This window comes from Triturus cristatus, chromosome 4_1 (genome assembly GCF_964204655.1).
Source record: "Triturus cristatus chromosome 4_1, aTriCri1.1, whole genome shotgun sequence".
NCBI classification, from domain to species: domain Eukaryota; kingdom Metazoa; phylum Chordata; class Amphibia; order Caudata; family Salamandridae; genus Triturus; species Triturus cristatus.
The window spans coordinates 749,101,090-749,118,072 of record NC_140585.1 but is presented as its reverse complement, the minus strand read 5'-3'; the positions used below and the strand labels follow the sequence as shown (position 1 = coordinate 749,118,072).

The 16,983-nt window shown below is 44.7% G+C and overlaps 1 protein-coding gene across 1 annotated transcript in view; it reads right to left on the bottom strand.

Moving 5' to 3' along the window:
• GNPTAB (N-acetylglucosamine-1-phosphate transferase subunits alpha and beta) overlaps positions 1 to 16,983 on the bottom strand; it is a 644,942-nt gene that overhangs the window by 55,265 nt on the left and 572,694 nt on the right. The window contains exon 18 of the mRNA XM_085653265.1: positions 13,993 to 14,091. Coding sequence (XP_085509391.1) covers positions 13,993 to 14,091 — 99 coding nt within the window. The remainder of the gene's footprint in view (positions 1 to 13,992; positions 14,092 to 16,983) is intronic.

Below are 16,983 nucleotides of genomic sequence, written 5' to 3'. Positions count from 1 at the left end.
TTCCTTTGAAAAAGCATCCGGTCCCTTAAACTACTGGTGTGTATGACTAACTGGGGGTTGAAACTTGGGGTGAATGGATCTGGACGGGCTGGAGCTGCCTCTGGTGAAAGGGGGGCCAACAGAGGCCCAACTGAAAGAGTCCGACATCACCTGGGTTGGTATTTTGAGGACATCTGTTCACATGACTTTCACAGACAACCCAGTTTGGCTAATAACTTTGGGAATTCTGTTCGACTCATTTATGCAACAGCTCTTGTGACTGTGGGGGAATGGAACTGGACAATTACTATGCATCTTATAATGAGAAAGCAAATTATCTGAGGAAAACCAAAACATACCTTCCACCAAATGGGAGGGTGAATAATCAATTTGAAGTAAACACAAGCTTGAGAAATGTGTGGTGCTTAAAAGAGATATAGAGTGCCTGACACCCTGCTGTCATATGTCAGCCGTATTATTTAATTTAAATAACTATAACATTCTACATGCTGCATTGTGGTTTCAGAGCATGCAAACAAAAAAAGATGTTGTCAGACAAAAGGGGAAAGCAGCGTCAACATTCGTTAGTATACAAGACAGCAATCAAATGGAAATGTAACCCATAGCTTAGCATCCAGATTAGAGAATGTTATGCCGCCTTTGTTTCATTTTTGGTTCTGGAAATGCAGAGCTTAAGGAATATGCTACTTACCAGTATGCATCTGTTCTTGGCATGTAGAGCTGCAGATCTATACACTGTGCATAGATCGCCATCTGGTGTTGGGCACGGATGTTTGCAGTTTGTTTTTCTTCTTGGACAGTCTTTGGAAGTCACGAGTTCGGTGACTCCTCCTTCGGTCCGTACTGCGCATGGTCTTCGGCTCCATCCTCAGATTGGTTTTCACCAGCAGGGAAAAGATGGAGCGTAGTGATAATAGTAAAGAAACCCATGTGTGTTGTATCTAAATAAGATAGACTGGAACGGATACAGTTAGCCGGGGAGGCGGGTGGGCGTATATAGATCTGCAGCTCTACATGCCAAGAACTGATGCATACTGGTAAGTAGCATATTCCGTTCGAGGCATATGAGCTGCAGATTATACACTGTGCAAAGATTATATAGCAGTACCCAACCCTAGCGGCGACCACCGGTATCCGTTGCAGTGGTTTGAAAAAGTGTCTTTAGTACAGCCTGGCCCACACTAGCTTGTTGTTTGGAGTGCACGTCTACACAGTAATGTTTTGTGAAGGTGTGCGGTGTTGACCATGTGGCTGCTTTGCAGAGGTCATCTAAGGGTATGTTCCCTAGAAAAGCCATAGAAGCCCCTATCTTTCTTGTAGAGTGGGCTTTAGGTGGAACAGATAATGTTCTTTTTGCTTTGTGATAGCAAATTTGTATGCATTTTACAATCCAACTAGCTATCCCTGATTTTGAGATGGGGTTGCCTTTATGTGGTGGAGAGAAGGAGACAAACAACTGTTTAGTCTTTCTGAAAGGTTGCGTTCTTTGTATGTAGTACAGTAAAGCTCTTTTAACATCAAGTGTATGTAGAGCCCTTTCCGCAACAGATTGAGGTTGCGAGAAAAAAACCGGTAATTCCACCGATTGATTAAGATGGAAGGGGGGAATGACCTTGGGCAGAAATTTTGGATTTGTGCGAAGTATCACCTTGCTGTGATGTATTTGTAAAAAGGGTTCTTGTATAGTGAACGCTTGTATCTCGCTAACCCTTCTAAGGGAAATGATAGCTACGAGGAAAGCTGTTTTCCAAGTAAGGAACTGTAGCTCACATTTATGCATTGGTTCGAAAGGCGGACCCATTAGCCTTGTATGAACTACGTTTAGATTCCACACAGGTGAGGGTGGTGCCCTGGGCGGAATTACTCTTTTAAGGCCTTCCATGAAGGCTTTAATAGCAGGCACTCTGAAAAGTGATAAATGCTGTCTGTTTTGCAGGTAAGCAGCAATTGCTGCTAGGTGTAGACGGATGGATGAGTACGCCAGGTTACACCTTTGAAGATGGAGCAGATAGCATATGATGTGCTGTATGGATACATCTAAAGGTTTGATTGTATTGTTACGGCAGTAAACAACAAATCTCTTCCACTTTGCGGCATAGCATGCTCGAGTGGTAGGACGTCTGGCTTCCCGGATAATGTTCATGCAATCAGGGGGAAGGTTAAGGTATCCAAATTCTAAGATTTCAGGAGCCAGATCGCAAGGTTGAGCTGAGCTGGGTCCGGGTGCCTGATTTCTCCATGGTTCTGGGTTAGGAGGCATGGGGACAGGTGCAGTTTTTGATGTGGTACCACCGAGAGCTGTAGTAGTGTGGTGTACCACGGCTGCCTGGCCCATGTTGGAGCTACCAGAATGAGTGTGAGGGAGTGCTGTTGTAGCTTCCTTACCACTAATGGAATTAGCGGGAAAGGTGGAAAGGCGTATGCAAATTTGCCTGACCAGTTCATCCATATCGCATTGCCTTTGGACAATGGGTGTGGGTATCTGGCAGCGAAGCTTGGGCATGTTTTGTTTTCGTGGGTGGCGAAGAGGTCTATCTGAGGATGCCCCCACTTGTGAAAGAATGGGTGAAGAACTTGTGGATGTAGTTCCCATTCGTGCATTTGCTGCGTTTGTCTGCTGAGCAGATCTGCCATGGTGTTTTGTATACCTGGGACGTGTTGTGCCAGCAGAAAGATTTTTTATGGGATTGCCCATCTCCATATGCTCTGTGCTAAGCGACAGAGCTGGGGAGAGTGTGTCCCCCCGTTTTTGAATATAATACATTGCAGTCATTGTCTGTGCGAATGAGGACTGCCTTGGCTGAGATTTGTTTCTGAAACGATTTCAGGGCTAGAAAGATCGTCAATAACTCCAGATGGTTGATGTGGAGTAACCTCTGTTGTGGCGTCCATACACCTTGCACTGTGAGGTGTAATAGGTGCGCTCCCCAGCCGGAGAGCGATGCGTCTGTTGTTAGAATCACCTGAGGAATCGTGTCCAGGAACGGTCGCCCTTTGGAAAGGTTTGTGGTGTTCCACCACTGCAGAGAGCGATGGGTGCGACCGTCCACCAACACCAGATCCGTCAGCTGTCCCTGGGCCTGGTTCCACTGGCGTGCTAGGCACTCTTGGAGTGGACGCATGTGAAGTCTTGCATGAGGCACTATGAAGATGCAAGATGCCATCATTCCTATTAGTTTCATGAACACTCTTGCTGGGAGAGAGTGCTGAAGAAGGAATCTTTGGCGCAAGGCTTGTGATTCTGGCTGAGTTGGGATAGGCTATAGCTATTGAGGTGTCTATAGTGGCACCGAGGTATTGCTTTGTCTGAGATGGTATCAAGTGGGACTTTTGGTGGTTCACCGTGAAGCCTAGCTGGTGGAGTAGTTGGATGGTAGTGTTTGTATGCTGCACACACTGGTGCCAGTTGTCCAGGTAGGGGAAGACGTGAATGTTTTGTCTTCTGAGGTGTGCCGCCACTACTGCCAGGCATTTGGTAAACACCCGTGGTGCGGTTGTGACCCCGAAGGGGAGAACATTGAACTGATAATTTTGGCCGTCCACCACAAATCTGAGGTACTTTCTGTGAGCAGGGTGTATTGGAATATGAAAGTATGCGTCTTTCAAGTCCAGTGTAGTGAGAAAGTCGACCTGACAGAGGATTGGGAGAACTTGTTAGAGAGTTACCATGTGAAAATGGTCTGAATGGATATATGCATTTAGAGGCCGTAGGTCTAGAATGGGCCGTAGGGTCTCGTCTCTCTTTGGTATCAGAAAGTACAGAGAGTAGACCCCTAAATTTTGCTGATTGACGGGGACCTGCTCTATAGCTTGTTTTTGCAGGAGGGAGAGTACCTCTTGTTTCAGAAGTGTGGTATGTTCTTGTGACATCGCACAGTGTCTGGGTGGAATATTTTGGGGGGTAGAAGTTAGTTCGAGACAGTACCCTGACCGAATAATTTGGGTCATCCTTTTGTCTGATGTTATGGTCTCCCAGGTTTGAAAGAAGTCTTGTAGTCTGCCCCCGACTGGAGTGGAATGGTCTGGGGGGAGCGGGGGAAAGTCATTGTGTGGGCGGTGTGGTAGAACGGGCGGTGTTGGTTTTGCCCCTGCCTTTATTATTGTTTCCTCGATATCCACCTCTTTGATAGCCCTTTGTGAAGGTAGTCTGAGGAGGGGACTTGTAGGACGTGGAGGCGTTATCGGTAGAGTAACCCCTGCCAGAGTCTCGAAACGAGGAACGGCGAAAGGAGCGTCTAGGAGTGTGTGATTGCAGTGCTCCCATAGACTTCGCCGTATCTATATCCTTCTTCATTTTTTCCAGGGCTTCGTCTACTTTCGGGCCAAATAAGTGTTGTTGGTCAAAAGGGTGGTTCAATATAGATGCTTGGACCTCTGGCTTAAAGCCTGAGATCCTGAGCCAGGCGTGGCGGCGAAGCAGAACACTGGTGTTTATAGCCCTGGAAGCTGTGTCTGCTGCGTCAAGTGCACATTTAATAGAGGTGTTGGTAATAATCTTTCCCTCTTGTATCAGTTCATGAGCCTTATTTTTATATTTCTCTGGGAGATGTTGCATGAGAGCCTCCAGCTCATCATAGTGCGTCTGTCGTACCGCGCCAGCAGCGCCTGCGTGTTGGCGATGCGCCACATATTGGCAGCTTGCGAGGCAGTGCGTTTGCCTGACGCATCTAAGAGCTTGGACTCCTTATCTGGTGGTGGAGCCTCACCGGATGACTGAGAATTGGAGCGCTTCCTATCTGTGGATACCACTAATGAGTCTAGGGGCGCAGGTCCTTTAATATAGGCAGGATCTGTGGGGGCTGCCTTATATTTCTTCTCTATTCTGGGGTTTAAGACCCTAGCCCTGACGGGGTCTTTGAAAACCTCTGTCGCATGTTTGGTCACCCCTTTAAGCATGGGTAATATAGCGGTGGATTTATCTGCTATGTCAAAAGTGTCAAGTAGGAAGTCTTCCTCAACTGGATCACTGTGTAACTCCACCCCATGATAATGTGCCGGCCGTTGTAACAAGTGGTGGAACCCCAGGGAGTCCTCTGGTGGAGATGGCCTGGATGGATAAAGATCATCCTGAGGCACATCTGGGACATCTGGATTGTGATAATCCTTCCATGGGTCTGGTGTTCCCGGAGGAGTGGGGTCCTGCGGGGGCATCTGTTGGATCATAGTATGGATCCCCTTGGTCATCAGGGTCTGGAGACGTGGTTGGAGAGCGATGAGGCAAGGGTGGAGAAGGTGGGGGCGGAGATGGAGGGAGTGGAGGAGGTGGAGGAGGTGGTGGAGGTGGAGGTGGTGGGGAGGGTACTCTGAAGGGGGATGTGGCAGAGTCCTTCCGTTTTGGCGGTGGAGGAGGAGTTGGTTTGTCTAAATGTCTTTTCTTGGAAGACAAAGTCAAATGTCCAGTCTTTGGATCCTTTGTTAAAGTCTTTTGAAGAGGATCTGGCGTGAAAAGCTCCTCCGGCACCGATTCCTCTATCGGTGCCGATGTTTTTGGAACCGACGGCTTCGTTGGTTTATCCGCGCCATGCTTTTTCGGGGCCTCCGATTTTTTGTTCGGCGCCGAGGCAGGCTTCGGCACGGAAGCGTCGGTGCCGAGGGATTTATGTTTGGTCGGCACCAAGAGCCCAGGTTTCGACACCGATGGCTTCGGAACGGAGCTTGGTGTGGTTTTCTTCGGCGCCGAAGGGTGTTTTTCGGCGCCGCTAGTAGGCTGGCTCGAGCCCGAGCCGCCGGGAGACTTGTGATGCTTCTTCACCGGGCCCGAAGGTGGGGTGATGGAAGCGGTATGCTTGGTTTTTCCTAGGCCCGGAGGCGAAGGTGTAACCGGAGTCTCTTTCGGTATGGGCGCGGGAGCGGGAGGGGGTAGAGTACTCACGACCCTCTGCGCCGGTGTGATCTCCTCCATGTCGGAGTCGTCGGCCTCGGAAGCGCTGACGACATCGTCCTCCTGTTCGGTGTGCTGCTGTCCCGAAGCTCCGGTGTCTACTCCGAAGATGTCAGGTGGAGCCGAGGTCGATGAGTGCGCCATGGTGCGTCGAGCTCGTCGATCCCGAATAGTCTTTTTCGATCGAAAAGACTTGCAGGCGGGGCAGTCTCGGGCCTCGTGTTCGGGAGAGAGGCAGAGGTTGCACACCTGATGGAGATCGGTGTGGGGAAATTTAGAACCACATTTTGGGCACTTCTTCAAGGGAGTCCTTTCCATCGGCCGAGACCGGAGTCGAGATAGGCCCGAAGGCTGCTGCCGATGCCTGGAATCGAGGAAGTGCCGAAGAGAGAGATGAAGAAGCCGATTTCGTCTGAAGAATCTCGATGGACGAGGATTTTTCGTCGAAGGTCGAACTGGCAAGGTTCGAAGCCGGAGCACGAAGTATTACATCCGAGCCCGATGGCGGAAAAAAACAATCTGAGGATGGAGCCGAAGCCCATGCGCAGTACGGACCGAAGGAGGAGTCACCGAACTCGTGACTTCCAAAGACTGTCCAAGAAGAAAAACAAACTGCAAACATTCGGGCCCAACACCAGATGGCGATCTATGCACAGTGTATAATCTGCAGCTCATATGCCTCGAACATTAGTATTTCTGATATCCTTGGCCTGCTCCTAGTTGGCCTCTTGTCCTACTCAGAGAACGTCTTTAAGAGCGATGCCTGTAGCTTTGCACTGGAAATGCCTGGTAACAAGCTTGCTGTGGTGGACTCACAAGATGTAACTGCTGCATGTCCGAGATGCTGGAAGCACCGCAGCTGATTCAACTGAGCACTTTGAGTTAGAAGATCACATTGACCTGTTCAGGTCTCTCTCTCCAACTACAATGAAATGCTTTATCCTGGAATGGATCAGTAAACTACTGTAGATCATTCCAATTCAGCACGTTGAGTCTAGATAGAGGGGCTCAGGCTTTGACTCCCTGAAGGACAAGTGTATTACTGGCCCATTTTCTGTCTCACCACATCAAATTAACTTAGTCATTTTCCATTAAACAGATCGAATGGGTTGATTGATACAGATTAAACTGATCAATCTCCAACCTTGCAGATACATCTGACAAATTAAGCACATAGCTTTCTTGGTTGTGAGGGGGTGAGAGTGAGTTTGCCATGTAACTCAAAGTAGCTTTACCAGTTGTGCTCTGAATTTGATCGGCCTCAAAGTAACTAGTGGGGATTTTGCAATCACAGTTGAGCAGAAATATAGGCCTCTAAGATTCTGCTGACTCAGGATCCTTGCCTGGCTTTAGAATCAACACTGTAGCTTCGTACCATGAGGGCGGGATTGCATTCCCTATTAAATACATCTCATTAAACAAAATATTTGCAGAAGGGAATCAACACCTTAATCATTTTTTATAAAATTCAGCTGGTATTCCACCTGGGCCAGCTGCCTTTCTGTTAGCTAAGTTCCTAACTTGATCTTTTATCTCCTCTTCCATAATCTCAGCCTCAAGATCAGTCATCTGCTGTTCCGTAAAATGTGGGAGATATTTATCGCCCAGTCATTCACTGATAATTAAGAGATCTGGGTCTAGATCTTCCTTGTAGACTAGGCTCAGACAGCGCAGCATCTCTGGCCTGAGCTCCTCCGTAGAACACAAGACCCTACTTGTCCCTGACTGGACGAGTACCTATATATTGTTCCGGTCTAGATCTAATCTGGTTTTCCAGGCTAAAAGTGCCCAGCACCTGTACTCAAAATGCTGAAGCTTACTAGCCTCCCATTTGGCTTTCAGCCTACTGTCTAGGTAGATTCTAAACTTGTGCTGCCGCTACTCTAATTCATTCCTCAGCAAAGAGCTGGCTCTGAACCTTGCTTTGCATCCTCCTGTAGCTCTGCTTCCTTCTGGGTAATCTTCCTCATCAACTCCCTCTGGAAGTCACAACCCTTCCTTACCTGCATGTACAATACCTTCACTTTGCTGACCCTAATATAGGTCTTATATGCCCCCAATATCATTACAGCACTGGCCCTCATTAGTCTCAAAGTATTCTGCTGTTTATTTAATTAAGGCTTCAATTAGTTCCTAATCTGACAATAGATCCCCTTTTCATCGTTCCTTTCAAATGCTGAATGATCAGATAACCCTGCAGGAACATGTGGTGTCAGAACTGCGCAAGTTGACACCGGATCTAAGAGAAAGTAGTCAATGAGCGAATGGTGACCATACTTTTTACTGTAAAAAGGTATAACCTCTTACATTACCTTTATTTTTCCTCCATATACCTATTAATGCAATATCACTCATTCTGTCCTTTAAAGATTCCTAGTTTTAACCATACCTGCATAAGGGGACCTAGAAGTCCTATTGCTTTCTCTATTCACGAACACATTAAAGTCTGCCCCAACCAAATAGGGTGATGAACACTCAGCCAAGACTAACTGTAAGCTACCGAAGAATGTAGGATCATCAACATTTGGGCCATAACATCCGACACAGGTTAGCTCATTATCTCTGCTCCGCAACAAAGCAACTAACCACCGCCAAAGTCAATGTTGAGGGTCAATATAGTTAAAATTCTTTTTTAACGCAATCCTGCTATCCTTTCCAACCAAGGCTCTACGAAAGCTTAAAGGAACTTCTTTTAGTTTTATATGGGCATCTAAGGGACCTAGTATTGCCTGGAAGTAACTCAGGTGAAGCAAGAAGGACTTACATTCCCAGATTTTATGGTTCATTATTATTATGCCTTCCAATTCAAGAACTTTAGGCCCCTGGCTCTTGAATTAGATAAATCTTACTTGCGTCAGGGAAGAAGGCAAGCAGGTCATGTCTTTCTTCACAGACAGAAAGGCAGCCTTTCAAGCAGTAGGGCAGTCCTCCTTCCTTTACTCTCACAGGCCGTGGAATATTCTGAATAGTGTTTCTAGAGGTTTAATATTTATACCTGGTGCCAGCTTTTGCGTGGGGTCGGGGGGGAGACTCCCTGACCTACATGCACATCTGGTTCTGGAAAGTTCTTCCCACAAGGCTCCAAACGGTCTAGAAGTAACAAAATAAAAGACAGGCCTGCTGTAAGATTCCTTTGTGTGTGATGGAGGCAAAACCCTTTGAATTGTAAGTGGGTCTGGGTACAGCCCCTCCTCAGTCATCCTGCAAGGATGGCTCATCCTGTCCACACCTAATCCCCTTTGTGTTACTATCTGGAAGCAATACACAAACCCCAAAAGCAGAGCCATTCACAGTCATGTGACTCAAGACACTGGCACATATGTTTGGGACAATTTTTAAAATTGCAACTTCTTCATTAAAGAGGATTTTAAATTAAAATTAATGTGAGTGTAAACAACATCTCTCTATCATCTCCCAATCCAAAGTTAGCACCATTTTAAATGTACTAAGGTAACTCAGTGCTAGTCAATGGGAGAGATCGGCCTTATGACAGTGAAAAACTACTTTAGGAGTTTAATTCAATTCAAAACTTCTCGCAGCATTGTGGAAGCCATACAAGTTATTAATAAACAGAAAATGATATAAAAATCATAACATTTTAAATTAGGATTAACCAATATATTAAATGCCTCAGCTAAAAGGATAGAATAGCTTGTACTTTAGAAGTTATTGACTGCCAGGACATGCAAAACGTAAGTACACATGTCCTACATTTTAAATACAATGCACCCTACCATATGAGCCTTTAGGGCTTACCTTAGGGGTGACATATATGTATTAAAAAGGAAGGTTTAGGCCTAGCAAAGATGTATTTTTCCAGGTCGAAAAGGCAGTTTAAAACTGCACTACAGGCTGCGGTGGCAGACTTGAGGCATATTTTAAAGTGCTACTTTTAGCGGTTGGCATACTGAGTGCAGCAGGCCTACCATTATAATTTATACCATTATAATTTAATTTCCAGGCCCTGAGTACATGTAGTACCATCTACTAGGGACTTAAAAGTAAATTAAATGTGTGTAGAGCCAGAGGAACTCCTATATATTGGGACCACGTGATGACCCTTGACTACCACTATTTTAATTGACTTTAGGTGTTTCTTGAATGTACAACATCATTTTTCCTGCATGTGCACTTTTCCCTGAGGTTTCTTTTGTGTCTCCTTGTAGTTTTAGAGGGGGAGTGCTTTCACAGAGTAGAACAGCCTTACCAGGAAAACGAGAGAGTGAGAGAGTGAGAGAGAGAGGTGTGGAATGTACTTCTTTATCTCAGAGTGCAGTGCCATAGGTAGTGGTGCACAAATGTGTGTTGTGTTGTATATTGGGAAGTATTATAAAGTTCTTACTATTGGCTTTGAAATGCCCGCACGCAATCTTGAATTCTGACCCAGTCTAGCTTGAGCTTTTGCACACAGGCAGGCCCCCAGATTACTCAAGTTGTTTAGGCTATTCATGTTCAAGGCTCTTTTCTGTACTTTAGGAGATTGTTTTCTACTTTCTCAAGCTTCGTTAAGATAAGGGGCTGGAACATGTGGGAGCGCAGAAGGATACGTGAGAATCTTGCATGGAGAGTGGCCAACTCCAGTAATTTCCTTGGAGCAGAGGACATACTCTCAGAAACATTTGGTGCTTTGAGATTATAAAACTGGGGTTTGTTGACTTGGAAACTGGGATTTTGGACCTGAAAGGCAGACACGTCTACTTCAGTGTAGCAGAACCTGGCCTGGTGAGTCTCTTAACCCCGGCTGTAAATCCCCCAGTCTGGAGTGGACGAAGATGCAGTGTTTGCAGCTGTTGAGGTGCTTAATTTTTGATTATTGATTTCGAAATGTGTGAGTGCGTCAGTGTGCACATTCAACTCCCCAGTGATTATAATCATCTGATGTGTTACTATTGAGTATTGGCATTGTGATGTGTGAGTAGTGTGTGCACATTCAAGTCTCCAGCGGTTATAATCATCTGATGTATTTAGTGTATATATCTTTCTGATTTCTTGCAGTGGATGTCCTGTATTGTTATCATCTGCTTATATTTTATTTCATACATTTAACAGTTTCATTTGCATACTTATAGGTGTGTTATTATTGGTTATATACATATATATATATATATATATATATATATATATATATATATATATATGTCACAGCGTTGACTCAGGTTTACGGCATACGGTGCTCTAGGCGGTGCGTAGGCGTGGAGACGGCGGAGTCAGCCGTTATAAATATCGAACCAGTTCCTTTGACAGGAAACATCCACACGCACTCCCTGGTGTGATTATCAATTCGATTTAATCAATTCCATAACATGGCACATCAAGCAGGTTAACCCAACGCGTTTCAGTCTTCTCAGACCTTGTTCACGGGTAACGGACATTTTTTTCTTTACCATTTTGTATATGTATTTTGGTCACATGATATTACATCATATCCTGCTTAGCATTATGGGACTTGTAGTGCACACAGTTATGTTAAGGTTGATTAACTAGCGATCTTTTTCTTTAGCGTTTTTGCAATTTTGCATCACAATATAATAGTTTTGGGGAACTTTTTGGTCAGCCGGTCAGAGACAGATGTGTAACCAAATGATTAACTGTAAACAGCCAATATGTAATTTACATTATCGAGTGCCCATGCAAACTGAACAAGGTCTGAGAAGACTGAAACGCGTTGGGTTAACCTGCTTGATGTGCCATGTTATGGAATTGATTAAATCGAATTGATAATCACACCAGGGAGTGCGTGTGGATTTTTCCTGTCAAAGGAACTGGTTCGATATATATATATATATATATATATATATATTCTTCTCCGTTCTTCTCGTGCATGAATCGCCGCATCCAAAACGAGAGTTGCTTCGTCTGCACGGACCCCACGAGACCAGGTCCTACAATATTGACTTTTCCTGTACAAAGGATGACGAAGCCATGTGCGGTTCCACAGATTTTTATTAGCGGCCGACAATAAAATCTGTGAAACCGCACATGGCTTTGTCAGACTTTGTACATGAAAAGTGATTTTATAAATATATATATATATATATATATATATATATATATATATATATATATATATATATATATATATATATATATATATATATATATATATATACATACACACACACATTTGAATTTTGTTCATTTGACATCTGGGAAAGCCATTTTGTTAGAGAGTGTTGCGCAAATAAAACCCCACGACTTATTCTGAGAACAGTCTTTTAATGTGCCTCATTTTATGAGAGTGAAATCCCTTTCCAGGTGTTTTTATTGATTCGCCGTGTTTGTGCCTCTGTGTGGGAGGGCGGTATTTTCTATTATTTGGGAGGGCGAAGCAATACAATGTGCTAATCAGGTGTAGGTAAATGTGACCATGTTTGAAGAAGAGAGCACAAGTACTTGAGCACTTGTTAATGGTGGTACAGTACACAGAGTCGTAACACCAATAAAACAAACTCAGCAAACAGGAGGAGTGAAGGCAAAATGTTTGGGGGAATACCAAACCAAGGATGTCAGGGCTAACACTAGTAAAACAGATTTTGAGGAAGGCTCCCCTTTTAAAAGGGAAAACCTCTGAATTCTAAAACATGTACTGCTGAATCTTTCAGCAATTCCCTGATGCGAACTCAAAAGGCTAAGACAAGCTCTGCAAAAGAACATTTTCAAAGTCGTTGAATTTCTATAATCTTCCCAAATTGTATCCAGACTAGATTAGATCCATCCACATGCTGAGGTTTTTCTTTCTCTCCCAACACACAGAGAAGTCCCCTCATTTAGGTCAACTGCCAGATATTCCTGAAACCTCCTGGCCTGTATATTCATATTAATTTCTTCATGTGACACCTGTTCCACTACTGGTCTTGCTGCTTCAGATGGCCAGTGTTAATCAGCCACATACATCAGCAAGGATCCCATGCACATGCCAAAAGCAAGGGAAACAGTCATCAAAGCGTTTGTGTTTTCACACCCTGTACACATCTGCAGCATAGTATGCAAAATAGTGATGGGTGTAATGCTTGAATCTCAGCCACTGGAAATTACTCGGGGCTGCATACTGACTCAACGTTATTTTGCACACCATCTGAGTTTTGACCCAGTCATATGCAAATCAGTCTCTACCCTGCTCCAATAGGAACATTCCAGCCCAAACTGCCAGGCCAGGTCCTCCCTGACCCTGAACATAAGCAACTTAAGATTGGGTTCTGGAGGACCTTGCTGGTCCCCCCATACAGGAGTTGGTTGCCCCAAGTACTTTTAACAAACCGCACTGACACTTACCTATGTTTTCTTTGAAAAAGTTTCTAAGTGTGCAAGTTGTTGAATTTGCCAAGGCTTGTGATTGAGTGAAATTGCACTGATTTATTATTTCTAGTAAAATGTACATCTCTGGAACCCTCTGATGGATCTTTTTCATTCTAGTATCTAAATGCTTATAAAAATACAACCTATGTTTATAAATTGGTGTCAGATTTCTTGTGTCATGTCGATTTCTTCTTCAATCGTTTTGGTGCTGTTTAAATGCTTACCACACTAGTTTCTCTGTGTAAGTCTTGCTGCTCAGTGCCACAGCAACCCCGGAATGAGGTTTGAAAGATGAAACTCAGGGGTCCTAAAGGGGTTAAGTGTATTACATGGTGAGGTTGCACAACCACAAAATATAACACACCCCATTTCCTCACAAATAATAAGCACTAATTCAAAGAACAAGCTTCAGCACACGAGGTATAAAATTAAATTTCCAGCTCATGTCCTGCTCCTTGAGTTGGAGGTGCAGATGAGGAAAATGTGGCTGGAAAAATGAGACTGGCAATGTGCCTTTCAGTGAGGGCAATATTTTTTAACCAGATGGTCCCTTCAGAATAGGAGGTCATATTTAGAGTTTGCGGAACCCAAAAAAGTACTGCACAATGATTTATTACAGCTAAAAAGAAAGAAGCACAATTCTGGAAATTGGAGTAACTGAGTATCAATTCCTAATCCAAAATTTAAGTGGATGCAACTAATCCTTCTCTCCTTTAAATGACCTAAAAAAGTTCTTTACGATGTGAAACAATCTGAGCAACAACCAAACAAAGATGTCAACATTACATTTATAACTGAAATCAAAATCACAGTACCTGGGATTTTTTCTGATGTCATCTAACTGACCCACCACATGAGAGACATTTGTGCGAATCATCTTGAAAGCAATTTCCTCCTCTCCCATGGTTTCAAACCTACATAAACACACAATATGCAATAATTAGATGATAACGGAACAAAAGGCATCACTCTTTAAGAACATTTGCACTCACTTCTATTAAAATTAAAAAATCATGAATTAGAATGTTGGATTACTGGCTGGTGAAGGCAAAGGTGCTTCTTTAATTATGCCTCTAACAGATTTGTACCCGATGCAAGCATTTGACTTACCTTATGTACTCAGGAAAAATCAACAAGAATAATATTGGTTCAATTATGCATTTATACACTTTTCTCTCGACTGAGAATTTGTTATAATATGTGTATTTGTAAAGCACACTATCACCCCCGAGGGTATCCTGGCGCCGAGCAGGTGTGTGTGTCTAGCCCTGCCTTAGGTAGGTTGATTAATTCAAAAGTCAAGTCTTCAATTTCTTGTGAAATTCAAGAAGAGAGAATAAGGCTCTGATGTGGAGTGGGAGGCCGCTCCATGCTTTAGGAGTGATGTAAGAACAGCTGTCCTCCTGAATGGTGCTATGAATGCGTCGGATGTGTGCGAGTAGGAATCCTGTAGAGCGAAGGTGTCTGGGTGGTTGGTGGAAGGAGATGAGACTGTTTAGGTAGGTGGGGTCCGAGTTGTGTAGTGCCTTGAATGTGTGAGGAGTCTGAATTGAGACAGTTTGTGTATAGGGAGCCAGTATAGTTCTCTGAGATATGGTGTGAGAGTTCTATGTGGGAGTTTGGGGAGGAGTCTGGCTACTGAGTTTTGGATGGCTTGGAGGCTTCTAGTAAGTTGCTTGGTGATTCCAGTGTAGAGGGTGTTGCCATAGTCCAAACTGTGGTGACTAGGGCATGACAGTTTTTCGAGTGTTGCTTGTGAGCCATTTGAAAATCTACTCAGCATGTTCAAGGGTGTGGAAGCATGATGTCGTGTCAGCAGTGACTTGTGCAGTCATGTCTAGTTTGCGATCGAAGATTATTCCAAAGATCCTGGCATCGGGTCTGGGTCAGAGTTCGGTCGGCCACCAGTTGGAGTCCCATGGTTAGTTGTTCTTGCAGAAGATCAATACTTCTGTTTTGTAGATGTTGAGCTTGAGACGGTTGGCTTTCATCCAGTTAGAGAATTCGGACATGCAGGCAGTGAACTTGTTCCTTGTGTTGGAGGTCTTGCTCAAGAGGCAGAGTATGAGTTGTTTGTAAACTGCGTAGGAGAGAATGCTGATGTTATGTACACGGAGGACATTGACCAGAGGGATCATGTATGCATTGAAGTGGTTGGGACTGAGCGATGAACTTTGAGGCACTCTGAGGAATAAGGTGCCAGACTTACAGCTTGTGTTCTATCTGTTAAGAAGGAGCAGATCCAGCGCAGAATGGGTCCTTGGATGCCAATCTTGTGTCCATGAGAATGAGGGTTGCTGTGTCTCCTCAGTCAAGGATCATACGGATGTCGTCTGTGGTGGCGATGAGTGTCACTTCTGTACAGTATTTGGGCCTGAATCCAAACTGCATGGCATCCAGGAGCTGGTGGTTGCTGAGGTGGTTATAGAGGTGTAGGTGGATTCGTTTCCTTAAGACCTTTGCCGGGAATAGTACAGGGGAGGTGGGCTTGTGCTTGGAAAGAGTGGCTGGGTCTGCGGATGGTTTCTTAAGCAGGGGCACGACTGTGGCATGTTTTCAGTGATGGAGGCATTGATAATGGGTGTTAGTGCTTTGCTGATTGGTAGGAGTCCTTTGATGAAGGCGTGGTGAGGGCAAGGGTCGAATGGAGCCCCCAAGTGGATGGACTTCATGGTAGCAATGTCAACCGTGGTGATGGCAGGCAATGAGGTCAGGGTTCATTTATTACCCGTGATGGGAAGTTGAGTTGCAATGGTGACAGGTTCCAGTTGAGAACTTGTTGAAAAGCATCTTGTCGGGGGTGAAGTTGCTGGAGGCGGCAGGAGATGCAGTGAAATCTTTGATGATGGCAATGATTTCCTGGCTGTTGTTAGAACTGGTGTTGATGCACTCTGCAAGAGCTGTACGCTTGGTGTTCCGTTTCTGCTGGTGTTATGGCTGATTTGAAGATGTCTTTATTTGCGGTGTCTTGACCATTTATCTATTTGCACACCAGTTGCTTGTAGTGGTTTTTCGTCAGCCTGAGCTCCTCTGTGTATCAGCTGGCCTGTGGTCGGGCTCTTGCCATTATGTTGTGCTTGAGGGGAGCCAGGGTGACAGTGCATATGGTGATACATCTGTATTAGCTTTTGATGGCTCTCAGCAAGTTGCTGATGTGCTTGGGCTTTGAGATTCTTTTTCAGCTGCGGCGGGCAGCTCCGGTAGTTGTAGGCCTGTGATGCGTGGGGTGGGTATTCTGAAACTGACAAGGCCGTGGTCTGTCCAGTTCATAGTTCCTAGCCTGTCGACTGTGATGTTGCTGATCGAGGAGAAAATCGGGTCCAATCGGTGTCCGGTAGTGTGGGACGGTCAGTAACGTGCAGGATGCGGCCAAGGTTTCCAAGATTTTCCAAAAGGGTCTTAGAGTTTGGGTCAGAACGGTCTTCTAGGTGAAAGTTAAGGTCTCCAAGGAGGATGAAGATGCTCCCATTGATAAAAAGGGGTGGGACGAAGTCCGTGATGTCTTGAATTTCGTAAACCTCTTTTAAAACTGTACAAGGCAATGTGTATTTTCAATAGATTTTCAATAGGTTCCAGACTAAATGAAAATACAAATAAGTTAAAACAAAGCATTGGGACACTAATTTATTTCTGGCTTTAACATGCTTATCAGTGCACACAGTGTCTCCATGTAACCGGCCTCTGTGTTTCTTTTGTGTCGGTATTCCCTTTTTCAGTCGTGGCAGGTACTAAACTAGGGTGGCGGGAGGGGTTAAAAAATAAATATACTTACCTTGTAAGGCTGCCGACTGTCTTCCATCATCATC